Here is a 27396-nt window from a genome sequence, read left to right as displayed (position 1 = left end):
AGTAAACGGTCGGTAACTTGCAGCAAAAGATTTCCAAGGATGCTCATATGACAGTAGATACTCTAAGGGGGAAATCCAAATACAATTCTAAAGCAGGCCCTAAAATGAAACTTTGAACATAGTGTTCAATTTGTCATCAACATCCGTTATGCATTGAAAATTGTAATCTTATGAAACATTGAGTGGCAATGCTTGGTGTCATGGACGCACATGTCTCCGAATAAGTTGGGCATGAGGTCGATTTCAATCTTCTCACAAAGTGAGCATCTAGCAATTAAATGCCATATGACGTGATGAATATTTAAATCCTGAATGTGCATTTCCCCTAAGTAAAGTACAATTCGAAATCCATAGTATCCTTTAATTGAGAAGACGAGTAATTATCCAGCAATAATTCGAAAATAATCATAACTGAACAACCTCTGTATAATGAAGCAGCCCGTATAACGTACTGAATTAAAATTGCTGACACGGTAAAAAGGATCTAATGTAAGTCTTCCAATAAATAAAGCAAAGGAGACTGACCATGCAAGCATAGCTGGATTAAGACCAGTACCAAGTTCAGTAACAAAACTAGCTCAATGTGCAGTTAAAAGCATTGTACAAGCTAAATAATTTTTACACAGTATCTAAAAGCACGAAGGCCAGTGATTCCATACAGATGGGGGTGGGAACCAAACAGGATCTGAAAGCCACATGGGAAAAGGTTTACCGTTTCTCATATACACTGGAGCATCCTGCAGGGAAAATATTCCTCCACGATCGTGTGCCTGTTGATCTTCTTCAATACAAACAGGTTAAAAATCTGTCGCGCATACATATGCTTCTACGATAAAGACAGGGCGGTACGCTGTCTTACTTGTATCAGTGTCAAAGACTTATGTACATGGAACATCCCGAAAGCCAGATACGAAGGCTTATTCATCGCACACATATATTTAAAAACAGATGTTGCTAGGCATGTACATTATGGGAGCCTTGCCACCTGTGCCTAAGCGAGGGCTGTCCTCGATCTGAGGGTATTCCTATAATGATGCAGAATCTTACCATGTAACCCATTCTAGTCAATAATAGCTTTTCATCCAACATTCGTGGGCGATTCTTTCATGGGTGTAATAAGAATGATAACGTTCCGAACTCGGTCAAGACGATTTTGAGGAAGCCTTTCAACTTGAACACCTTCTCATTATATTGACATTTCCTGTTTCAATGTTTGTCGCACTAGTTTCAAATATGGTGATTAAGAGCAAACCTCAAACTTTACAAAACCGTTGCTGAGTTGTTAATTACCCATTCTGTTTTCAATGCGTCTTTTGACGTAACGTATCTTGAAAAGAGCTTTCAACTGAAGGCTAATGTATTTCTCTTAGAAATCAAGATAGTTTAATGAAAATCTTGGTATAGGTAAAAGGTAATGTACAGTTTCTGTCCATCTGTCTTTCTATCCCCGAGGCCTGGTCCCTTTGCATTGTTTCAGTGTTATTGTTTATAGAATATAATGACAACACATTATTTTTAGTAATTCTAGAGCACTAGAAACTTCTAATGAATTTCTTGTGTAGGTGTATAATTGTTTAAATATACATATATAGAGAAACGGTATTGTGTCCAAACCAAGCATTTTGAGCAAAATTCAAAACGTTTGTTTCAAACGTTCTGCAATATTAATAGAATATTAATAGCAGATACAGGCATTAACTGTTACTTCAGTAGTTAGATAGGCCTATTTCTCTCTCTAGCTGACCAGCATTATTGCACTATATCCAGTCTAAAACAGCCAATGTCATTACATCCTCAATTACATATTGTGCCAAGATGTACGAGGCAATTCAAATGAAAATAACCCCTTAGTTGACGCTTTTTCGAACTTCGGCTACTTACCCTTTCAGAGAAAACTGCCACAGTTTTCCTAGCCTAGGCTTCTTTAGTATACACAGAGCCTATACATGCCCTAAAGGTAGATAGCAGTGGTTGTCTACTCGGACGGTATAGGCATCTAGTCCATGCAGGGCGAAACTGGACAGCCCATGGTGCTGGTCCACCTAGGTCTTCTCAAGACCGTCTTATGAAACACGAAGAGATCAAAGCCGTGGGATGAGCTGTTGGTAATTAACCAGTACAACTAACAACTATGCCATCTGTCTGTGTTTGAAGAGCATGTTTTTCTTGCGTCTATAACATGGTACCTTGTTCGAAGACTGATCAATTCCTAGAAAACAGCTTAATTAGGAAAAAGGCTTTTTCTCAGGAAACTTTGATGTTTCTTCGATGGACTATTGAATTTTCAAATCTCGACGATATCTTTGTGTTCGTCGGTCAGCTAGGAAACAGATGTATAAATAAGCCTTCTAATCAATCATTATTTTTACTCCAGGACAAGAGTTTCGCTACGTGATCTTCTGCAGGTGAGCCTACAGTGTTATCCTTCGGAGTTGTCTGAACAGAACAGGGTCGTTAGCTCAGTTGGTGAGTTATATAAGGGAGATTTCTCGGTAACCATGTAGGGTATACTATACCATGTTTGCGCACATGTGATATGTTATGTCTTAAAGAGTTTCTCTTTGTCCAACAAATGTGTCTTCCGGTACCAGACTCCAAAGGGTTAAATGTGACCAAAAGAGTGTATTCAGTTTGAGATTAGAAATAGGTAAATAAGAAATGAATACATCATTATTCCTTGAATCCACATCGTGAAGACATTTCAGAAATTTTATCGCTTCCCACGTGTGAATAATATCTAAAATCAGAAGGATGCTAAAAATGGTATAATATTACAAAATACGGTAAAAATTGTACAGAAATGGTACAGGCGATTGTTCTTATGATGGCTTTTCTAATAACAATAAACAGATTTGCAGTCCCTATCTGTCCAGCCCACTCAGTCCTAGTATACAGACACCGGCCTTACACCAGGCTGAGAAGTGTTTAATGTGTACCTCAGTGACACCACACTTAAGCCCTAGTATCCAGACACCGGACTTACACCAGGCTGAGAAGTGTTTAATGTGTACCTCAGTGACACCACACTTAAGCCCTAGTATCCAGACACCGGACTTACACCAGACCGACCAGTGTTTGATGTGTTCATCAGTGACACCACACTTAACTTATGGCTTCCAGACAACGGACTGACATCGGACTCAGCCCTAGTATCCAGACTCAGGACTAACACCAGACCGATCAGTGTTTGATGTGTTCCCCAGTGACACCAAACTTAAGTTATAGCTTCCAGACAACGGACTGACATCGGACTCAGCCCTAGTATTCAGACACCAGACTTACACCAGACCGATCAGTGTTTGATGTGTTCCTCAGTGACACCACACTTAAGTAATAGCTTCCAGACAACGGACTGACACCGGACTCAGCCTTAGTATCCAGACACCGGACTTACACCAGACCAACCAGTGTTTGATGTGTTCCTCAGTGACACCACACTTAAGTTATAGCTTGCAGCCAACGGAATGACATCGGACTCCAGACATCCAGAGTATCCAGACACAGGACTAACACCAGACCGATTACTGCCTCACCAACCTCACTGCCAGCCACACTCAAGTCCTTTTATCCAGATCACCGAGCCAACCAGTGTTTAATGCGAAACAGTGACACCACACTTAAGTCATAGTTTCTAGATGTTTAAGGTTTTCGTGTTCCAAGTATAATCAGTGACGTGTAGTTTTATTGTCAAGGGATGGATTGAAGCACAAACTCTTTCTCCACTACAATCCTCGCACAATATCCATAGATCACTTTCGTTGCTTATTTTATTTTTAAGTTAAGGTTGAAGGTTATGCTATGCAAATCACATGCATGGTCTTCTTCAAGTAAAAATGTTTCGCAACCAGTGAATGGGACTGATGCCAGGCTCATACCATGGAGAAATGATCTACACATAAGCAAGTCATTCAGAGACGCTCATGTGCTGATTTCAAACTGCTGACCAATACATTATCCAGTCAAGCAAAACCAATAAAAAAAAAACAAAAACAGAATCAATCTGAGCTTGTATAGTAAAAATAAACCTGCATGGGATCTGAATTTATTGGAAGAAACTTGCAGTTTGGAGAAAATGGTAGAAAACAGCTAGAACAAATATTCTTTTATTTATTTATTTATTTATTTTTGGATTGGTGTTTTATGCAAGAATATTTCACTTATATGACGGGGGCCAGCACTAGGGCAGGAGGAAACCGAACAGAGCCTGGAGGAAACTCACAACTGTCTGCAGGTTCTGACTGACTTTCCCTCATACCACTGAAGAGAAAGCCAGCATGTGCTGGACTTGAACTCAAGGCGACCGCATTGGTGGGATCCTGGGTGAACAATTATTTGACTGAATATTTGGTTGAATAATAATTCTAACATAATGAGCATACAGATTACTAGTAAATAATGGCAAATCCATGTAGCAGGCATTAAGATGTTTGACTAACTCTGTAGCTTGGAGTTTATGCTAAGGAACAAACTGCAAGTTCCTGTAGTGGGCAAATAAATCTCTCAAAGAATTTGTAGCTTGAAATATATGGTGAAATCAAAACAATCACATTGGATGCAGGCAAACTAAAAAAAACCTCAGACAACAATGTTTCTAACTGTAGTCTATATTTATTCTATTTAGTTTAACATTTGTAAAGAATATAAAAAGACAACAATTTCACAAAATCTAGACAGAAAGGTCAGGCCTATAGTATAGCTAGAACAATTATTTGTTTAAATAATAATTCTAATGTAGTGAGCATGGAGAAATGTACCGAAAGAAAAATCTCAGATTATCAATTACTATCATTATATTTACTTTAAGCTCACTATTATGCTGGTATAATATGAAATAATTAATCTGCACCTGAACTTGAAGCTGACATATTACACTTTGGTAACATCACAAATATCACAGGGGTTGATCTTCAGTACATTTTGTCAAATATGTAAGTACATGCATGTAAATAAATGTTATAAACAAAAACTACACTTGATAAATATAACATCAAAATGTTGAATATCTAAAGTTATGCATCTTGAACACATGATACTGGCAGAATATACGTGTATTGCTCCAAACTATTGTACTCTCTGCCAGGGTGGGTGAATATTTAAACCACAAGTTCATGAAAATATTTCTAAAATGGCTAAAGCTTTTAAAACACTGCTTACATGCACATCAAAGTTACATAAAAAGAAACATACAATATTTGTGCCAAGATTATTGTCCAGGCTATGACCCTAAGCGAACATACATGTAGTATTAAACAGTTAAACCTTGCAGTCTAGTCATGCTGCCATGCATAAATATAACTGGAAATATTTTACAGAAAATTATGACCTTTTCTTTGAATACAAATAACATGTACTGCCATTTTGAACCATTATAGCCAGGAAAAAAAAATTGCAAGATAGCAACAAACTGCAGCTGACAGTTCAACATCTTTCACTGGCTTGAAGATAAGAATGAAAATCAAAGATTACTGTATGGCAAGGCACAAAAATCGAGCAAATATTGTGAAAAAAAAAAATGCAACATATACAACATTTGCACAGGCGGGATACTGGGCTTCCATACAGCACTAGTTTTTAATGTCCATACAAAGCAAATACATACATGTATCACACTACTATGTATTGCTTTATACTGATCACAACCATTTATAGTAGCCTTGTTTCCACTAAAGACATTTTACTCATAAAAATACACGTCTAATCTATCTGGAATATGCATCTGTGCATATAAATTTAGGATGTCTTCTTCTCCAAGGAAAAATACTCAGAGTGGCACTTAAAAACAACCTCAAATATGTAATACTGCCTGCTAATCTCACAATCTCTGGCAGAGCCATTATCAGTTGCTTGTGGTATTAGGTACATGTATTTATATATGCTCAGTTAAGTCAAACGAACATTCACATTACTATACAGATCAATGCATGCCATAATTATGAAATAACTGATGAAACACATTAATGCTAATTTTTCACAATGTATCAGAATTACTCACAGTGTAACTGCTGTAACAATTTTAAATGAAAACAAGACCCACAAGTTTTGAAGACAGATGTCTTACTTGTTATGTAACTCTGTGCAACAATATACCCTTAATTTAGAGATTAATTTCAAATAAACATATCTAAAAAATAAATTGGTTGAAGACCTAAATAAAAAAACCAAAACATAAATCATACAACTTTGAATTTTTTCATGCTTACATTTGTAACATTCTGTATACGATGGTCAAAGGATGCTTTTACTGTAAAATGCTTTTAACTGCTGGTCAAAGGTACATTGTAAGCACATTCCTTATTTCAGCGAAATTTTTTCTTCTTTTTCATAATAATAATAGTGAGGAAGTATGAGCACATGTAACTGTAGTTATGTCTTTTATCTGTTAAAACTATAAACCTTATGGGATGAGACTATAAGACATGACATTGAGATGTTAACAGTAGTACAGTAGTTACAGTCATGACATTTATCCAAAAACAGAACTGTAAAGTACACCAAGTTCACAGATTAAAATAATCACTTTGATGACAGACAGCACCACCATTAGTGTTTATAAACACAACCATTTAAGACACAGCATGTCAAAAAAATTTGTGCAAAATTGCTGGTAATGCAAATTATGTTGAATGAGTTAAAATTTCACACAAAAAATGAATTTTTAAATGCAGATAAATGTTATAAAATATTCCACCTGGTGGTCAAGCTTACAATTTTTCACACCTTTTTAACACCAGCAGAACTCTCAGGATCAGACAAGAAGAGGATCTTAGTCATGGTGAAAGTTTTTTAGGTCATTTAACATACTAAACATGATAGTGCATGTGTATATCTGGGATAAGATCAGTTCCTAGTTTCACTGTGACATTAAAAACAGGTATCTTGTAAATGTACATACATACATACATACATACATACATGTTAGTGTATCGCATAATAGTAATGCTGGTTACACATGTACAAGTGTATACAGGAAATCTGCTAGCTACATGTACATGTACACTACGATCCTTTTTGCAAATTCTCCCTGCTGTGCATTTAAATTAACTTAAACCAGCATTTGTTTTGTTCTTTCCTGTTGTATATATGCTATTGTTTCTAAATATTATTGCTTGGACTTTCATGCATCTGCCTACATCTATACGCAAGATCTTAGACACACTATCTGGCAAGTTTAGGATACTTTCTTTTGAAATTGCTGTAATGGCTTTCAAAAATACTATTTGTCGTTACTGGATGGAATGACGCTTTTTTCAGGGATGTCCTAATGTAAGCACAACCTTCAGTTTATCTCTGTCAAATCAGAACATCAAGCAAACTTCACCAATCACAGATAATGATGAATTGTCCTGTTGATGGCAATCCAATAACATCTAGAAACTGTTGTAGTTTGTTGTAGTATTGAGCAAGCCTATTCTTTGTTTCTGTTTTCTTTGTTCTGTCATCTGCAAAGAAAGAAAAATCGACAGTGGAATGAAAATCAAAACACACACTGATTATTGTTTATTTGTTTGATTATTGTTTAATGACATACTTAAGAATTTTTCACATCAGTAAGTTTTATGGGTGGAGGAAACTGGGATAAACCACTGACCGTTGGCAAGTTACTAGACAACTGTCTCAAGTGTGATGTACAGATACACGTATGCACTCCATTTTGGTGGATGACAAGGCTGGGCAAACAGCCACATGAGCATGGTTGACTCCTTATAACCACAAAGACCCCACACACAGTGAGAGAGGTAATCTAGGGAAACACACTGTGATGTATCCAGTGAATTTAAAAGATATATTCTCTTGGAACTGAAAGGTTCAAATGCTGTTAAAAGTATTACTATGCATTTTTTTTTTTTTACATAAACAGCTGTTCAGAAGCCATTTTATACACACCAGTATCATATTATGATGAATTCAGTCCTATACCAGTCATTCAGGATCACTTGTATATATGTACGGTATCTGTTTGTGCCCATTAAAGTTTCTCAGAACTGACAATGTTCTATCTCAGATTATGATACATCCTTATTGGCCATGTCCCGTTGTTGAAGGTTGCTTTCAGGACACATGGAGAATCACATCTCCAGGTGAAGTTGTCCATGAAACAATTCTTAACTGTGTAATACTACAGTGAATGAGAATACAGATTTCCCATGTTTTCTCTCACCTGTTCCTTCAGCTCAGCCAGTTGTCCTGACAGTGTCTGCACCAGTTTGTTTGTGCTCTCCAGCTGAGCCTGCAAGTTCCGCAGCTCATTCTGTTCACCTTCACTTTCTTCTGCAGTCAGAGACATTGCCCGCATCCGTGGAAACCAGTCCAGATTCTTGTCCTGAAGAACAAATGTTCACGACAGCCCTCCAATAAAGCGTCCTTTATTGTATATTCAGGGATGGATGAAAGAAACTATAAGACTCCTATTTAACGACAATCTACTTAGACCTGTAAACCCTAGCAGTAATTAGGGCAATAGTTTGAACAGAAACAGAAAAGAAAAGCAAAGGTCAGAGATCATTACTTTTAGTGCTGAAACTTTTTCCCAAGTGGGATATCACCCTACCTTCCTTTAAAAATTAAAATGACTCTCAGAATTAGGCAAAATGAGAAAACGGGCAAATTTTGTTTGACAACAAAATAATGCCGCAGCTGCGGTCAGGTGTATTATAGGATAAATCGTCACTTGTAGATATAATGGTAACATGTACATGAATTTTCCACTGAAAACTTATGAACAATGCTGGCTGCCATTGTATAAGTGAAATATATGTATTACTGAGTACGGTGTTATAAAATAATCAAACAAATAAATAAATATAACTTATGAAAAAAATATATGAAAAATACCTTAACCATGGCATACACATAGCTCTCTGGTCCTGTAAACTCGGTGGGGTCCTTCACCTTCACCAGCACAATGAAGTACAGGTAGTGCCACATGTTGTGTTCTGACTTGCAATGTTCCTCAAAGGACACAGACTTGTTGTCAAAAGCAGATCTATCCAATGCTACAAAAGTGATGAAAATGCACGTTAATAATATCGTGTACATAATTCAAACATGACCATTAAAACACAAATTTTAACTTGTACTTTAAATATTATGCACTTCATTGAAATTAACAACTGCAACACATTCAAAATTTCGTCAAATCAGGTGTGAGTATATAGAACTACTTTCAATATTCTTAAACAAACTTTTAAATTTGGCAAGCTGAACTAACCTACAAACCATGACTAAACTGACAGATATCTATCCAAAGACAATACATCATTTACACATGGGTGTAATCAGGTTTAGGGCTAGGTCATATATGCACAAGTACAATTAGCTAAGAAGGCAAGGTCCCCCTACCCAAGTGGTTAGCCCTCCCCCTACCTCCTTTAAGCTATCCAACACTCACTGGGAACATGCCCAAAACCATAAATTCACGTACTGTTGTAATTTCTATGGATGTTCATGGGTTTGTTAGAGATAAATTGCTCCAGATGCATGAGAATACGATACTGAAAGCATTGATGTTTTTGCAAGAGTAGTTCAGATGAACTCACCACAGATAAAACATGTATTTTTCAGAATCTCTTCTTTCTGCTGTTTTTCACTTCTTAGGTCAGCAAAGGTATCGATGATGACACCAAAAATGAGGTTAAGTACAATAATGATGACAATGAAGAAGAAGAGAAGATCATATATGACTCTGGCGATGTAGAGTGGCTCCTGAAAACGAAAGAAATAAAATTAACCAAACTGACTGGGAATATTATAATACTGAAACTAACAGTGAATTTTTGTCATACACAAAATAAACAGTTGAGGTATGTAGCAGCCACAGTTAAAAGTAAACATCCTGAATGGGTTCCACCTTGCTTAACTCCATAAAAGCAATAATCATGATTGGATTCCAGTTCCTTTTTACTCCATACTTTTACTAAGTCAACTGTATCCAACAGAGTGAAGACACTTCGCTACCTATCTTCTTTCTTATTTCCGTTGTCATTATGATCCTAAATCCTGTTTTTAAAGGTTACTGCAAGCATTTGGTAAAAAAAGAAAACTCTTCATAAAGTAAAAAAATTTTTTTTTAAAGTTTCATTGTTTTGATCACCATTTTTCTTCATCACTTCACAGTTGTGTTGTTTGCATCTCTTACCTTACTACTGGGCTGCCTCAGGACATCTCCAATCCCTCCTCCATTACGAAGACCTTGGTTTAAAGATGTTACAATGCACATGATTAAGGAATCACACGCTCTCTCCTTTGTTGGATCCCCATCGTCATCCTCCTGAAGTGCCACTGTTAACAGAACGATAAACAATAACATCTATCAATCTAACCCATCTTGGATGAACGGGTTTGTACATGTAGGTGCAACCAAGATTTGCATGTGCAATCACCTCAGACCTGCAACATTCGTTTGTGCGGATGTAAGGACCATAATCATGTGTACAGAGGATCTGTTTCAATTTTTCGGTGAAAGCAAAGTACTCTCCAGTGCGCCACCTTATGTATAGGAGCAAACTAGAAATACATATATATATATACATACATGAACAACTTTTAAATGCCACTTAAAGGAAAATATCTCTAAAAATCAAAGTAGGCATCACTAAATAGACCACTTAAACCTATACATAAATGCACCGTCATTCATTTTTGTAGATTTTTGAGAGTTAAAAGCGTTCAAACATTTGAATTCTATGAACCTCACTATCAGAGGTTAGGAACTCTGACATCACAGGAGTTTTCCCCTCTATTATGACAATGAATGCTGGATAAACTCTTTTTACCCATATATGAAAGATTACTGAAATAATGTTCCCAAAAATTCCTTCCTTCTGGTGAACATCAGGAAAAAAAGGTGATGTGACATGAGAGTTCCTAGCTACCGTCAGTACGGCTCATAAAGCCCATCATAGTTTACAAATAATTGAATGCCTTTCAACACTCTTAAAAGTTCCAAAATAAATGAAAGCATTTCTACATAAAACTTTACTTCATATTTTAGCTTTTTTTTACTTTAAGGGTGTACATGTATAAGACATAGTTGAACATGTCTCAAAATGAAAAACCACCTTAGTATAAAACTTAATGACATACTGTATAATTACATACATATTCAAGGGCACAAATTGCTGCTCTCACACAATTACTGTGACTCAATTTTGCATAATCACAATCTTAACACAGCCAAGATGTTAGGTACATGAAAATGTTGGTGCTGTTGATCGACCAAGTCATGTCAAAATCATGTCAGTCAAGTAGTAATAACAAACTAGTTACACCTTCAGTCCCCCTCCCCCCCTACCCCTTAATGACGACTTGAGTCCTAGCTGAATTGATCATTGTTCTATTGTGATGTATGAGCACATGTATTTGAATAGATTACCAGTTTACCCACACATCACCATGACACCATGAATTCACGGCTTAAAGGTAGATCAGAACTACTTTTAGGCGGGAAAGGTTTGCCACTGTCCCTACACCAGCTCTTTCTGACAGTGAATAAGGATGGTACAATGCAGTTATGTCTCCTCATAATCCAGAAAAAATCATGCATCATCCCCTCCATCACAATCACCATCGTACTTATTTATTCACCTGCATCAGTTGATTCCGAGTGGAAGACAGATGTGGCATTTTCTGTGCAGTTGTCAGCTGCTGAGCATGTGCCTGTCAGGTTAGATACTACCACTTCACCTACATCAAAAACAAAGTCTTTCACACATTATTTACAGTAAAAACACCTATCAAATAAATAAATAAACACATACATGTACATGAAATGAAAAAGCAATACACCGTGACGTAAATTTACCTGTAATATCATATTCGTGGATTTTAAAAGAATAAAAAATTAATTCAAAGTCTGTATTGATATTTTAAATTGTCTTATTATTATTATTTTATTCACCTAAATATAAAATTTACCAATGTATGTGAAGAACAATTTAAAGTGTCGGAAATACAGTATTGGGACACTCTCTATCCAGGCTATCCTGGGAGAAACTTTTTTACTCACGTGGTTTTAATGGAAGAGCATCAACTTCCATTTCAAAATCACTTTGGAAGAAGATGTAGCCAATAATGGAGAAGAGGTAGATGAGAATGACGGCGAGCAGAGCAGTGAGGAGAATGGAACGACCATTACGTGTCACAGAGTTCATCACATTCAGCAGAGTCTCCTCCCTGTACACCACATCCAGCAGCAGGAGGCTGTAGAAAAACTCATGGGCGCACAGTCCTAACATGCACAGCAGAAGGTAGCACACGTGGTACATGAACTCAAAGTCTGTCAGAATGTGGCCTATTGGTTTTGTGAACGTTCCTCGGTTTCCCATCAAACTGACCAGATAAACACCTTTGTTGATTACCTGAAGAGTGAAAAAGAAACAAGAAAAGAGGGTGAGGATGTTTGGTTAAAGGAAATGCCCTACAAAAAGACATCTTTGTGCTAGTTTCTAAGCCATAATCAAGATTCCATTTTTAAATGAGAGTTGTGATGCAGAGTAAATCGGAGGACAGGAAGACTTCAACACTGCTTCCACCACCTGAATTTCCAGACAAAAAAGTCTCACCAAGTTTACTGGTTAAAGCTGGAATTAATATAACAATAATAATAATATAATCTGTTATATTAGTTCCAGGTTAAAGAGATCCAGTGATCCAATTATTCAAAACCTTTTTATTGCTGTCATGATACAAAAACACCAAGTTAAATTCAATTAAAATTTCATCAGTGTATAAAGGGTATTCATGTCTAGAAATGATTCACTGGTGTTTGAACATGGCATAAACAAGCAGCACAATACTGAAACAATATCTATTGCCATTCATAACACCCTTGAATTGCTACAGTATTGTTCATTCAATAAAAACAGATGTCCAGTTACTACATGCATTGTATAATATATGAACTCACATTCATGGCTCCCAGAAGCCAAAGTGTTGGTTCAAGACCAACCGAAAATATCAGGCGTAAAATAGTGGAGGCTATAAGAGTTCTTATTCCTGCAGGCCTTGGTAACGTGATTACAATAGCAAGGGAAACAAGCATGGCAGTCCACACCAAGCCTGATAACCTGGAGTCAAGTTCTGAAATAAAGACAAAAATGTATTAAATGAGGATCTGCAAAATTCAGACTAGTTTGGCTATAACAGTAGCCTCAACATGTTAATATAGCAAGAGAGGCTGGGACAGAAGAAAACACAGTATGAAGTAGAGCTGGAAATTTGCAGCAAAGTCTTTTGGTGTCTCTTCACAAAGCTTTGCTCCCCTTGACCCAATTTGTCATACTGAATGGCAGGATTCAACTGAATGAACATGCAGTTAAAAACAGTGTATCAATTCCAGTCAAATGGTACAAATCATAATGAAATAGAATTTGCCCTATTTTAATCTGATCATTATGAGTTAATATAAAAAATCACATGGTGTGAATTTTAATCTTACTGCATTTAGCAAGAAGATTGTATGTTTCATGCAATGTACCACTAACAATAACATATTTTTCCCAAACAACAACTTGTCACGGCAGTCTTCAAAAACAATCTTCTATTCCCTGTAATGCAACAGGAAATGTCTGAAAATACCCTACCTTTTTTGGTATCGTTGAACGGATAGAACACAGCAACCAGCAAATTGATGAGTACAGCAAAGTTAAAGGAAATTCCACTCCATAGTTGCATATGGCTACTGAACCAGAAAAGCACCGGGTTAGCTGTAAAATACAGCAATTAAATGCCCATAATCAGTAGTTTTTCATTTATGTCAGTCAGTTTTATTGATGAAATTGTCTTCATCAATTTGCAACTCATAACATGATAGTAAATCAGTCTTAGATTTTGTAGCAAGGCTACCAATAAGATTATCTGTAAGAGATACACGAATGCAAAACAAAGTCATGAATTTTTTTTTGATTTATGTTACTTATTGTGCACACAGAGCACCACCAACGGAACATCCGATGCTCAGGGTTTGCCACAAGCTTTGCGTTTAAAAATTATTTAATTTCTATTTCCATGTTTTTACAGTCTTCATAAGTATGTTTTAAAATGTCGTATATTCTACTATGTTTACATAAAATAGGAATTTCAGCCAGGTACAGCTGCAGAAATATACATGTACGTGTATACATGTTATCTTACCTCTAAGCTTTTTTTGCCACTTCATCTCTGCAAACATGTCTTCGTGGCGATCAAAAAAGTCAGTGACCTTGCTGCCTTGGTCATCTCTCTCTGCGGTGTGGTGCACCTTCATTTTCGTCTCTTCTGTTAAATACTCACAAATCTCTGGGATTGGAAACACAATCTGCTCCATGGTGCGGTCATGTCGCACAATCTGAAATAAACCCAAGAGTATAAATCCATCTCAAAATAAGTAGTACTTGGTAATAGTGCAACCAGCTGATAACATCACAAAATGTGGAAAAGTAAGTAATTACACAATGTATGAAAAATTATATGACTGATACGGCCTTAATTCGGTTCAATGACAGAGCTTCTTTCTCATTGTATCTCTCACTGAAAAATGACATTTGCATTCGCAACATCAAATGAAAAAACTGAACACTTAGTTCAGCCAATGATTTTTTTTCTTAATATTAGAGCAGTCTCTCTTTCTGGGTTTCCAGGTCATAAAGTTTTTAAATTGTCTTTCCAAACCCTAAACCAAGTCTAATGATGGGGCACTCACTTCAATCTGGGCTGTATGCTTCGCATAGAATCTCAGGGCTTGGTCCCCGTATGAATCCCCTCCGCTTGGCTTTAACAGCTCTGCCAAATCTCTGTTGTGTTGAGCAAGCTGTTGGACATAGGAGATGGTCAGACCAGGTACGTGTATATACAAGACAGAACCGTGACTAAGCCACTGTCAAATTACATGTATGTTTAATACTGTGCAGGGTGTAGTCAACACCAGATGGTATTGTTTAATCCCCCTACATCAACAAATGTATCTTGTCAGAAGTAAACAAAGCTGACGGTCAAATACATATACCTGTGAACCAACTTTGGAAAAAACCATCAGACTGGAAAGAATACAATATATTATTTTCTGTATGCCAGCTCATGAAAAGATAAAAATTTCTAATAATACATGTTAAGGTATATCCAACTTTGAGTGAATAAGTATTAAAGTGCCAAACCCACCTGATGTGCCAGAATATAGATGTTATGTCCAACAGCTTTTGGAGATGCTTCTTCACTATCTTCTTCACCTTCATCTTCTTCTTCCGTGTCCTCTGAATGGAACGCCTGCTTAGCCACATCAACCTACAATAGGTTGTCCACATCTGTCACAACGGCAGTTTCTGTGGTACATGTGAAAACTACTCTAACAAGGTTCTTCTGTGAATTTGCAATGCAAGTTAGTAATGTTTCTAAAGGTAAAGGAAAAAGATAGGCTTTTCATATAATATGCTATATTCTGTAGTACAAGTTATTATTATCATGCTACCCTGATATGACATTCGTACATGAATGTTTAGCTGGTCAAAAATAATTGGAAAATATGGATGGAAGTGACAGCAAATGCAGTTTTACATGTAAACACATTAGAAGCACCATGACAGATCAACACTTCATACAAGAATGCATCTAATGCAGAGAATATATCCCATATTTAATACCAGTCAGTTTCCCTACATGTAATTTGGTAACAAAATCACATTCCAAAGGCAATAATGAAATCTAAAGCACAATTTTATGCTGTAACCTGCAAAGAAGGTTAGTCTTTAGATGTATCATGGAATCATCTGATGGAGGTGCGTTTTAAAGGAGAAGGAAATTTAAATATCAATCAAATAACATTGAAAAGAGTATGCATTTCCTCAGAGGTGCATGCCATAAAAAACATTCTAATATGTACCTCAAGTTGATAAATTATAAAGTAAGTCAGCGCAAAGATCCGCTGTGGGCAACTCCAGTTTGCCTAAGAACTAGTCCTGAAGTCTTTTGTGTTAGGAGGAGAATTGCCGTCGGAAACTGCCAAATTGCAGTTTGTACATTTCTGGTAGGACTCTTCTTCCCAGAAGGCAGCAAACAGTACAGTTCGTTTCCGCTTGACGATCAGGAAACCGGAATGTTGGACATAGGTTACGAGTTTAAATGAACAAGCCGGCAGTTTTAACAACTCTCATTGGCTAAGGGGGCAACACACCCCCAGCATAAATTACAGGGTGTTAAAGATGGAGGATGCCATAGACTCAGTGATTTATGCCAGCTTTGCTGTAATCATGTTTTACGTGTATGGTGAGGAAAAATTGCAAAATTATGCGCTCTTTTCAGCCTATAGTGTCATGTTTTTAAATTTTCTTCTCCTTTAAGGTAGCTGGCAAGGAATGGTGGTTATATAAATATAATATTAAATCTCACACCAGGTTTTGTAATGAAACAAGTGTCCCGCTCCTCCCAATAAATCTATAATAGTCTAACAATCAATAATATCGAAAAACATCAGTGGCAGTGATGATCATCACAAGAAAGTTTCGTCTGCAGATTCAAATAAATTTGGTCAAGTGGTTCAGGCAAGATCTTGCAGAGAAGCAGTAGCAAATCAGAATTACTGAACTCTGTTCAACATACAAACACACTGATAGACACAAAATGTTATTTAGGTCTTCAAAATAAAGCTTGAAATTCAGTAAAGTAGTTTAGGGGATATCTTGCAGACAAGCAGTATACAACCACAATTGCTAAAACATGGTCAAACAGATGAACGGATTGAAGAACAGGTTCCAAAATCCACTAAGTTTTTAAGGTTCTTCTCAGGATGCTTGAAACCAACTTTATTCGGTCTTTAGTTCAGGTGCTTTAGTTCTTGCACATGAACAGTAGTAGATTAAAATGATTCAAGCATGGTCAAACGGACTAATGCACTGATGAACTTGTTCCTAAATCTCACAGGTTATTAGGATCCTCTGAAACTAATTTTGGTTAAATTCCCAGTAGTTTTGAAGATATCTTGCAGAAAAAGTGAGGCGACAGATGACGAACAGCACAAACTAATTATTTTAACCCCTCCACCCCAACACATACAGAGAGGAAGAATTTACAGTCTCTGACTTTTTCTTCTGATGTGAACATGAACATTTTTATCATCATGCAGAGCTGCAAAATGTATAGAAACATGCCATTCATATAGACTGAGATTTAAATACCCAGCTACTGCAAGCAAGACTTTCTACAAGACTATACCAATTATCCATTTTCCTCCAGTATTACATTACTCAGAATGATTATCATAGAATCTATCACCTGAAGCAAATAGAGCCTACTTAATGCTCCATTCACACTAGCAAAACATGTTAAACACATATGAATAATATCAGCATCTCTACACATTCACAGAAACAATACATGTATCTACATATGGTAGAACAGAAACCTGCACTACCAACAGTATGCAAAACGAGCCAGTTCAAGGCATGGGTACTGACTAATTCACTTCAATTCACACAAACAACCTTTCATCAAGCACTACTTCACCTCATGATGAGTCCATGCCTATGAGTACATGTACTTTGCATAAACTGAAAAACTTTTGTGCATTACACTTTTGGTTGAATCTATACCTTATACCAGCAGCCTACCAGTATATGTCAGTAAATTAATACATGTAGATTTTTTAGGAATAGTTTACAAAGAAAAGATAAAAATTCATGTAAATATATATATACACATTACATGGCACAACTTAAGATAATCAACAATTACCCAGTATACACAAACAACAGTATATATATATATATATACATGTATAAACATACATGTTCAAAGTGTTGTTTGTTTGCCTAAATCTACACCACCCTAATTTTTCTGAAATTTGGGACAGATATTAGTAGTGTTTAAAGAAGAATATTAAATTTCTTTACCAACCTAACCATGCGAGAAAAAAGAAACTCAATATGTCTGCTCCAGTTACATACATATTGGCTAAAATAAGCACATCAGGTGTCCCAAATTTTAGAAGTAGGGTATACACAAACTTCATGTACAACTGCACATGAGCTTGACTTTACATCATGACACTCTGTTGCATGTTTAAATATTTACTTCAGCCTAAAAACTAAAGCATCAGTTCTTTGTGGTAGACACATCTGAAGCATTCTATTTCTAGTATATAAAATGAAAAAAGTAATTTACAGGACAATCTCTCAGTGATATATAATAACAATTAAGACTTGCACTTTCACCTGTCACAGGTAAACACTGGTTCCTAAAACAATAAGATTCAACTTTAAGAGATGAGGATTACATTGTACAACATGATGGAGCCAATATGAAGAGATGGAGTACACATATAGATGTATACACAACTAGCACAATACATAAAAAGACATACATATCTAAGGTTCATGAACAATAAGATTTTCTAAGCAACAAAGCAACACTGTTTTGTACCAAAAGCAAACCACATATATTTACAAAGCATTCAGAGAGGCAAGAGAACCTTCAAGAGAACTTCTCCATCCTTCGCTGCTTGCAGGAACACCTGCTTCATAGCATCTACCTGTAATCAAGGTCACTGGCAAGTGAAAACTCAGGTAGTGATCTTAAACAGTGAAAGGGATCAAGCTTTGCCCGAACAAAAAGAAAAACAAGAATGAAATGTTAATTTGAAGTTATTACAACCTAAATCAGGTTAGCACAGAGAGATGCAGCAAGATTTTTAAAATGTGTTAGAACATCGCAGAAAAAAAGTACACACTCAAAATTATGTGAATCAATGAACTAAAAATGCTTTTTACAGTGTTCCCTTCATGAAGCTAAAACCGATCTCAAACATAACACAGTGCATCACATCACTGTCAAAAATGCTCAAATGCTTTACAAGATAAAAAATAGTGCAGAAGACTGAAGGTACTAATCACAAGAGCTCTTCTCCAGTGTGTAATTTACACCATTGCATCAATCTCAATTAAATACACCACTGTAAATAATAGCCAAAAGTAATACACAAGCATTTGTAGATCAAAACAGGCCACTCCCCAAAACCTGACTTCAAGTTCATTAGAAGCAGGTGGATCACATGTTCTTAAATAAGACAGACCAATAATATGATTTGAACTTATAAAAGCTTCATTAAAACATTCAAAGCCATAGTATTTCATTCATGTTGATTAACAGAGTATGACTTGTAACCACCCATGTATGACGTGCTTTCTACCTTCTTTGACTTAAAAGTTAGAACTCAAAACCACAGATCCTGTGATAAAAAGTGGTTAAAATTAACTTCATCCCAAAATGTCTTACTTACCAGCTGCTTTGGGCTCATATTGTACAAGATTCTCTCTGCATTTTCACTATCATGTCGACTCTCCATGACAGCCAGCAATAGCTTTGAAGCATTGTTCTGTAAATGTTTGGAAGAAACAACACATGATACACATATTTTACATAATGAAAAATTGTTTAAAATTACACATGTACAGCAGATAAACTGTGCTTTAATACACTAGTTACACAGTTGGTCTTTAGGAGAACTTGGAACAGACAAAAAATCTTCCCTTCAGAGTATTCTTTTTCGCTTTGACAAGCCTCTCTTGGTTCACATGTTATCTTTATAAAACATTGGCCATTCATTTTATAGTGAGGGGTTGGAGCGCAAGAAGTCATTGATTTTTTGCAGGATCATGGACGTTAAAGGTATTTTGAAATTGCCTCTGTTAAAGCGTGAGAGTATCAATATCCAACCTTTAGCTCAAGCACCAAGTCCATTCGTTGCCTTCCAAGGGGGTTGATATCATTGAGGAGTAGAGCAATAATGATGTCTATTCCATTACTTTCATGCATTGCAATAGCATTCTGAAAGAGATATAAAATTATTAGTGAGAGGTTGTACTTGTAAATGTATACCAGCCATGCATGATACTATAAATATACATGAATTCTGGAAAAGAATGCATGTACAAGTATTTTGAAAGGTTTTCTCAGTTACAACTCTTGCTGAAAGCTGCTGTACCTTGCCTTCATTAAGACGGCAGTCGCATTACCAATGTTGACCTCAAATTCTAGCACTGAAGGTAATCTGGAAGTCTAACATATAACACAAAACTAACTTGGTTCTCGTGGCAAGGTCCTTGGCAATATTCTGTAAGACTCGTCAGTGTCTGGTTCACAAGTGACACATTTGTTTCGTTGATGTATAATCCAAGAAGACCCAGCCCACCAGTGGTACTGCCACAGATGCACTCCAAAAACTGAAGAGTCTCACACACCAGGTTGTAGTTTGTCTTACTATTCTGGTTCCTCAAATAGTTCTGCAAAGTAAAGGATATAATTATGAAGAGCTTACTCACAAAGTAATAAACATTTATCATCAAACCTTCTGCCAAAGCAATTCTGAAAATATGATTTTACAAGCAAACTTTCAAACTGGCACTAAAAATCAAGAAAAAAAAAACTCTCAATGGCAACGGCAATTTCAGCCTACACTAAAGTATTGCCACAAGCAAGTCTTCAGTTGCTATCAACTAAAGTATAATCAAATAAATTCAGCGATTCCGAATTCAGTGATTACCTCCATACTTCAGAATTCAGTGGTTACCTGCATACTCCAGAATTCTGTGATTACCTGCATACTTCAGAATTCAGTGATTACCCGCATACTTCAGAATTCAGTGATTGCCTGCATACTCCAGAATTCTGTGATTACCTGCATATTACAGAATTCTGTGATTACCTGCATACTTCAGAATTCTGTGATCACCTGCATACTCCAGAATTCTGTGATTAAATTCATACTTCAGAACTCAGTGATTACCTGCATACTCCAGAACTCTGTGATTACCTGCATACTTCAGAATTCTGTGAATACCTGCATACTAAAGAATTCTGTGATTACATGCATACTACAGAATTCTGTGATCACCTGCATACTCCAGAATTCTGTGATTACCTGCATACTACAGAATTCTGTGATTACCTGTATACTTCAGAATTCTGTGATTACCTGCAAATCTCTGTTATGGTTCTCACAAAGAAGCTGGAGGAATCGGAGGATAGGTTGCATAATGGTTATGTGAGGTGACATCTTCTTGTCCTCTTTCTCTTTAGAGGATTTCTCCACACTCATATCCTCTACAGGCACAGTCTGCTGTCTTGAGTCGTATGGTTCATCATGCGCACGGTTTCTCCTAATGGACGCCAATGCACGGCTTGTGTGTGATGCAGCACTATCAAGCTGTTCTTTCATATCGTCAGTTAATACAGGCCCATTCAGTCTATCTGAAAAGTCAACATTTTACACATTAATTTCCAGCATGGTTAAAACCTAAAATATAACCAGATAAAATTCCACAATCGCAAATTTATTTAAAACAGAACGACCAGCTCCAAATTTTGGACAAAATGATTTGGGCACAAGAGTCTTCACCAGGATTTTACAATACCAACACTGTAAAGATTTATATACATAAGAGTGAAACAGTGGTAGAAAGTTATGAGTCACTGTTATTTTTGTGTGTATAACATCAACATGTATTAAGAAAAGTGACCTCACTCATTTTGTTCTGCACGTTTACAAGGTATTTAGAGCAATTTTTACATATCTTTCAAACAATACCTTTCTGGTTCCTGATAACTTAATCAGACATTTCATTCTTTCTTTCTGCCATTATCTGAGTAACTAGAGTTCCTGAACTTTGATATGTTCTCAGCAGACCTACTTTTACTGCCTCTGCCAGCATGTATATCTTTTTTGGGTGTATCCTTGTTGTCATCAGAGCTTGACTTTCCACTCATGCTGTCTCCTGTGTTAACGCTGACCGTATTCTTAATTTCAGTTTGGGCCTCTTTCATCCGGTCATAGAACACTTTGAAAAACTTTTCTGTATTCTTGTCCTTGGTTAATCGGCCATACATTGATTTCTGTTTGACATATGGAATTTAAATATTTGCTCATTCTTGAACATTTCACAAAGCTCTATTAAAGCTCATTTGGCAATACCAATATCCCAACCAGAACTTGCAAATTCATGCCCTATTATGACAGCACTGGCCATTTTCCAGGCCAGTTACTGCTATAAACAACATCAGTAATATACTGAAATATATATGCACAGATCTATATGCACAATAGATAAGAACTTTCTTTGCTTGCCATCTCAGAATATTTTTTGTGCAATTGTATGGCTGAGTGTGTTGGTTATTTTAGCCTTATGAGAAAAACCTTGATGCTTTCACAAACCCACTGCATCAAAACTGCACAAAACTGAAAGGTATAGAAAATGGGTGCATATTACTCAACTTATGTTTCTATTATTGCTGAGCAAAACACACGGGGAGCTCCAAGTCCAAATATTTTTATTCTTTCTCACAAATGAAATCAACAAGGCAGCATAGAACAAAAGTGAGATCTCCCAATTTAATTCTCATTGTTTTTGTGACTTGTATTTTTACAAATGGCATGATAAGGACTGATGTTGCAAAAGATCGACCTACCTGTATGACACTATTGCCCCCTTCCAAGAGAGCTATTCCCAGTTCTACTGTCTCCAAAAAGATTCTGTTGCTGCTGTTGTTTATCACAAGGTCAACAATAAGGTCAGAGGCACCTTCTCTGTCCAGATGACACTGTGGACGTATAAGAATGAATACCCGTGAAAAACATGTTCAAGCAGCTTTTGAATTCTTGAAATTTCCTACTGCCATACTGAGTGCAATGGCGATATTTTGAAGGCATAAACTGAAGTCAAACTTGTCCTTAGACACAAGAGGTATTGACTAAAAAGTGTAACTGATAAAAATCTGAAACATTCAGCTTTGAAGATTACTGTAAAACTCATTTTACCTGAACTTCATGCAGTGTCATTTCTGCTCTGCTGAGCATCTGTGCACCTGGACCTGTGCCACTTGGACCCTTGGTACCCGTCCCACCTATAGTACTCTCTCGCCGGGAACGAGGATTTGTGCGGCCATAGTATCGAGTCAGCAAACTTTGTCGGAGAGCCTCTCCCTGAAGAACATTAGTCACCAGAAAAAAAAACAGGATAAAATAATCGCCATGTTACACTTATTTCTAATTATATTAATGTAAAAGTCAAAAATGAAGTAGTTTAAATCTTTGTATTGAGTGCTTTAAATGTGAGTAATCTTAATTTAAGTTAAATAAATGTTTTCATCAACCCACATGGATGAAGGACAGGCTCATAAAAAGGCAAAAAATAATATAAAAGTCAAGGATATAAATTTATTGGATGTATTTATTTTGATAATTATCTTCCACTCATAGGGTTTTGTTTTGAAAGCATTCAACAAAGTGAGTTAGATGATTAAATGTTAACAGAGTCATGAAGTCCTATCATAATTCGTTTTTTTCTGAAAATTTACAGATATAAAAAAAAATATCTTGACCATCAACAATTTGGAATTTGAAGTATTACATTCCAGGTCAGACAAAAAGTGAATGCATAGGACAAGAAAAAAAAACTCTTGATAGAATATTTCAAATTCAAAGACTAACACTGATGTAAACAAAATATTTCTCTGATGAGTGGTATAACAAAAATCCAGTCTGAAAGCAAGAGCTCAAGAATGGCCACAAACTGTCCATAAACTGCCTTTCAGGACTTTGCCCTGCAATGCCAGTCCATGCCATAATGTTAGTTAAGAGAACAATCATGCAAGATTTTCTTTTTTATTTTTAAACAAAACTGTGGCAAAGAAATCAAGATGAAATCAAGCAACCAGCCCCAAAATGGTGCCTAAAACAAAGTCACTGTAAAGTGAGCTGAAATGAAGTGTGTGCTGATAACTTCTCCAATATGCGATATGTGTACATGTACATGGGATGAAGGTGCAACTTACCCTGCAGTTTCAAGGAAGCCCCTGTATGGCCACTTACATAGTATGTATATTACAAATAATCCCTGTTTATGTATGTTGGCCTATATACTTGAAAATCATTCTAAACCTGTCTTGTAAAATAAACACATTTCATATAGCACTAGTTCTCAATCTTAAACCACAAAGGACCACAAGATACAGAAAATGGCTGAATATCCATTACCATGCAAGACGGCCTCGACCACTCAGCACTACACTAGAGAGCAGATAAACCAGAAAACATCAAGAACATTAACTATTAAAGTGTAGGGGCCTACAGAATTAACAGCAACTGAGACGGTCAAGACAGATTTGGCATTACATTTAACAACCTTAAACTATATTTAAAGTACAACATTCATCTTCATGCAAATTAAGTTTTTGACAAAACTACATTCCTTTCTTTTATTTCAATAAACACAGGCATAGAACAATAAAATTAATAATAATGAAAATGTCCTGTAATTCTCAAAAAAAAAAAATATATGTCTGACTGCACATATGCTAATTTTTCTGCAATTTTAGCTGATAGAAGTATTTGTCCTACACTCGCAAAGAACATTTTATCCCATCGAAACAACTCATTTCTACTATGAAAATGATCTCTCCGATAACACCATATGATTTCAATGAACTGACAAGAAAAACTTTTTTTACTTGTCTTGAAGATCATGCTAGTCTTTTACTAACATTCAATGTTTCTGAACTATAAGAACTGTGCCTGTTCACGAGAAACTTTGTTGCACAAATTTCGTCTCTCTTTGTTCAGGCAGAAGTCATCCTGTCCAACATGCAAGGGGGTCATAAACCACAATGTCATTAGAAGTTTTCACTGTTAGCATGTAAGCTAAAATCTCAGAGGATGGCTTGCAGAGTTACCCGTCACGTACGTCATGCAAAAGAGTTGCCCACACAGAACAGTCATTGACAACAGGATTGGAGAACGCAGAACATTTAAAATTCAAATTAAGTCTTACCCTGCGATGATCGTCTAGCTCCTTCTTAGTAAGCATCTTCACGTCAACCTTAACAATCGTGGGCAAATGGCCAATGAGAAATGAGTCAATAAGCCCACCTTCATGACAACATCATGGCTGACTGCTAAAATGACAGCTTTTAAGCATCTTGGCCAACTTTCACAAAACTTAGCACATGAGATCTCTCTTACAATTTTTGTCAATGATGTCTATTGGTTACATTACAATGAAAGTAAAGAAAAAAGGATACAAAAATTTTGAGGAAAGTGAGCCAGAGGCAGCACTACTTCAGCTACACAACCAGTGACAGCATCATGAAAGATAGGTAAGAAGAACTCAAGGACAACTGCCCTTAAGAATGAAACATTCCCATTCAAATTATAGTTTCTGAAATAGCCGCTGTGTTTCGATGTCCCCCGAACCCGATTCACATGTCTTTGTTTGTCTTCAAACACGCAATGAGCTGCATGCGAGTTTATAGATTCCACACACTCAAAGATGGATGATTCTGCATATATATGATTGAATACATCGTACAGAATGATGCTATTAACAAGTTCATTTTACAAGGATATACATGTATATATTTTGGCTGGGTGTAGACATAATGAAAGGGAATCACTGCTCAGCAAAATGAATCTCAAGCAAATCATCAAAAAAAACATCATATTGGGATCAGAGTCACATGTGATTAACACATACAATTAATGAACTGTTTCAAAGAAAACAACATTAAGAATGGTGCATTTCTTGGTGGTGACAATTTACATGCTCATCGGTCCCAAAATGGTTTTTGGCATACAAGCATTCAGGCAGCCAAAACTGTGCAGTTACAGCAATATGGAATAAAAATCTACATACCTTTTCCCCATAATCAATATCAACTGTCATCATTTCTTTTAGGGTTTGCAACACTTCTATGCACAGTTTTTCTTCTTTTTCTTCCAGCAAACGTTCTGTATGTTTAATTAACCTGAAATGCAAAGACATATGTATATATAAAATATAATTAAAGACGTATAGCTTGGAAAGTAAAACCAGAGCAGCGAGGACAGTGTCACCACCAACAAATAGTCACACGTAACCGGTGAAACACAGCCTCATCAGTGTACCTCAGTCAGGGTTTTATTCTTAACTGTTCATGAAAACGCATAAATAATAGCAATTTACAAGCTCCCTAGCACCATGGCTTAGGCAGAATTAGGTAAAAGAAAAAAACCGTAGTGATGTTAATTGCAATTTATTGCACTGGTCTCGCAACACTCAAAAATCTGACCTATCATCACATTTAATATACAATCACATTAAAAACACACTTATATCTCAAAAGATATATGTCTAGGTGTAAATCATCATGTGTTCCCTTCACTATCAAGCTTCTATTCACAAAATCCCCAAGAAGACTTATCAAAATACTGAAACTGGTCAGGACTTTTGAATTAAATTTTAAAGGAATAATATTACGAGGAACTAAATGACACTTACTTGCATATAAATCCTCCACTTTCACACTTTTTTCTAGCATCCGTTCCATCAGGGAAGAGAGATTCTGGTCGATGTAAAACATCTACGAGGACTGACAACTCAGCTTGAACCAGGGGACGCAACTGTTCCTCCAGTAGCGTCACAATATCCTGCAAACACAGGTTAACAAGAACTACTCACCCAATTGGCAAAAGATGAAAGTGGAAAACATTTACAAAAACAAATGTGGCATACTGGTAATGGATTTATGGGGATGGTGCAAATTTTAACGGCCAACAGCAGTCATATTGGATTACGCAGTGTGACAAAAATTAAGCCTAACCGTCAGTTTGCTGACCTCAAACAACTGTGTAAATATGAATATGACTGGTTAAAAACTGAATATCTTGTTCGCAAAAACAGGGGGACACATAGGCAAGAACCAAATCACCGTTAAGGGTTACAGGACATCCATCTTATACATTACCAACAAGGAGTATGACCATACCTGAAGCCCCTCAATAATACTGCGGTAATCCCTGGAGATCAGGACAGTGGATTCTTTGCGGTTTCTTCCTGCTGTCAACCACTGCCGGGTATGTTTCATCACAATCTGGGACTTCTCAAACAGTGTGTTCACCTGACTATCCAGATCAACAGGAATGGCTATCCCTCGATTCTTGGCTATAAAAATAAAGACCCTTTTTAAACAACAGATCTGAACATGACTTTTTGCCAGATAAATATTTTATTGCAGACATGAATATGAAGTCTGGTTGTGTTTTTTCTCCCAAGAAATGAGCTTTTAAATCAAAATTTACAGAAACTCAATGATATTCATTTTTTATGTTACAAAAAAAATTAGTCTAGGCTGGTTACATATTTATGTATGCTATTCAGAGAGAGGCAATGGTGCTTTCAGTTTACATGATCAAGCTTACCGATGTCTGACAGTGTTTTAATACAGTTCTCCACATGATACTTTTGAGTTCCAGTAAGCCATGAACAGTGAGATAGTCTAAAAGCTCCCTGCAGTAACTGTACGAAAACAGGCTGGCGGGTCTGGAATACAACAAAAATCCTTCTTAAGTACAGCAAGGACAAACACTCATGGAAACAACACTTATAATACCACAAAGGATTTATT

The 27396-nt window shown here is 36.4% G+C and overlaps 1 protein-coding gene across 2 annotated transcripts in view; it reads right to left on the bottom strand.

The window, feature by feature from the left end:
* Positions 1-4186: 4186 nt before the first annotated feature.
* Positions 4187-27396, bottom strand: part of LOC135470057 (inositol 1,4,5-trisphosphate receptor-like) — a 73461-nt gene continuing 50251 nt past the window's right edge. The window contains exons 34-57 of one of the 2 annotated variants that reach the window (XM_064748771.1): positions 27191-27311; positions 26758-26933; positions 26271-26419; positions 25647-25758; positions 24786-24833; positions 22775-22939; positions 22426-22557; positions 21651-21852; positions 20936-21210; positions 20043-20243; positions 19678-19788; positions 19241-19336; positions 15133-15255; positions 14678-14785; positions 14131-14323; positions 13581-13703; positions 12905-13077; positions 12005-12356; positions 11584-11682; positions 10136-10278; positions 9537-9702; positions 8833-8993; positions 8159-8320; positions 4187-7439 (exon numbers count right to left, since the gene is read on the bottom strand). In XM_064748771.1, the coding sequence (XP_064604841.1) occupies positions 7368-7439; positions 8159-8320; positions 8833-8993; positions 9537-9702; positions 10136-10278; positions 11584-11682; positions 12005-12356; positions 12905-13077; positions 13581-13703; positions 14131-14323; positions 14678-14785; positions 15133-15255; positions 19241-19336; positions 19678-19788; positions 20043-20243; positions 20936-21210; positions 21651-21852; positions 22426-22557; positions 22775-22939; positions 24786-24833; positions 25647-25758; positions 26271-26419; positions 26758-26933; positions 27191-27311 (3663 nt within the window). In that variant the 3' untranslated portion in view covers positions 4187-7367. The remainder of the gene's footprint in view (positions 7440-8158; positions 8321-8832; positions 8994-9536; positions 9703-10135; positions 10279-11583; positions 11683-12004; positions 12357-12904; positions 13078-13580; positions 13704-14130; positions 14324-14677; positions 14786-15132; positions 15256-19240; positions 19337-19677; positions 19789-20042; positions 20244-20935; positions 21211-21650; positions 21853-22425; positions 22558-22774; positions 22940-24785; positions 24834-25646; positions 25759-26270; positions 26420-26757; positions 26934-27190; positions 27312-27396) is intronic. The other variant, XM_064748772.1, reaches the window with a different exon arrangement.

Source organism: Liolophura sinensis, chromosome 7, assembly GCF_032854445.1.
Source record: "Liolophura sinensis isolate JHLJ2023 chromosome 7, CUHK_Ljap_v2, whole genome shotgun sequence".
NCBI classification, from domain to species: domain Eukaryota; kingdom Metazoa; phylum Mollusca; class Polyplacophora; order Chitonida; family Chitonidae; genus Liolophura; species Liolophura sinensis.
Note: the sequence above shows the minus strand (reverse complement) of the source record. Positions and strands in the feature narration are given on the sequence as shown.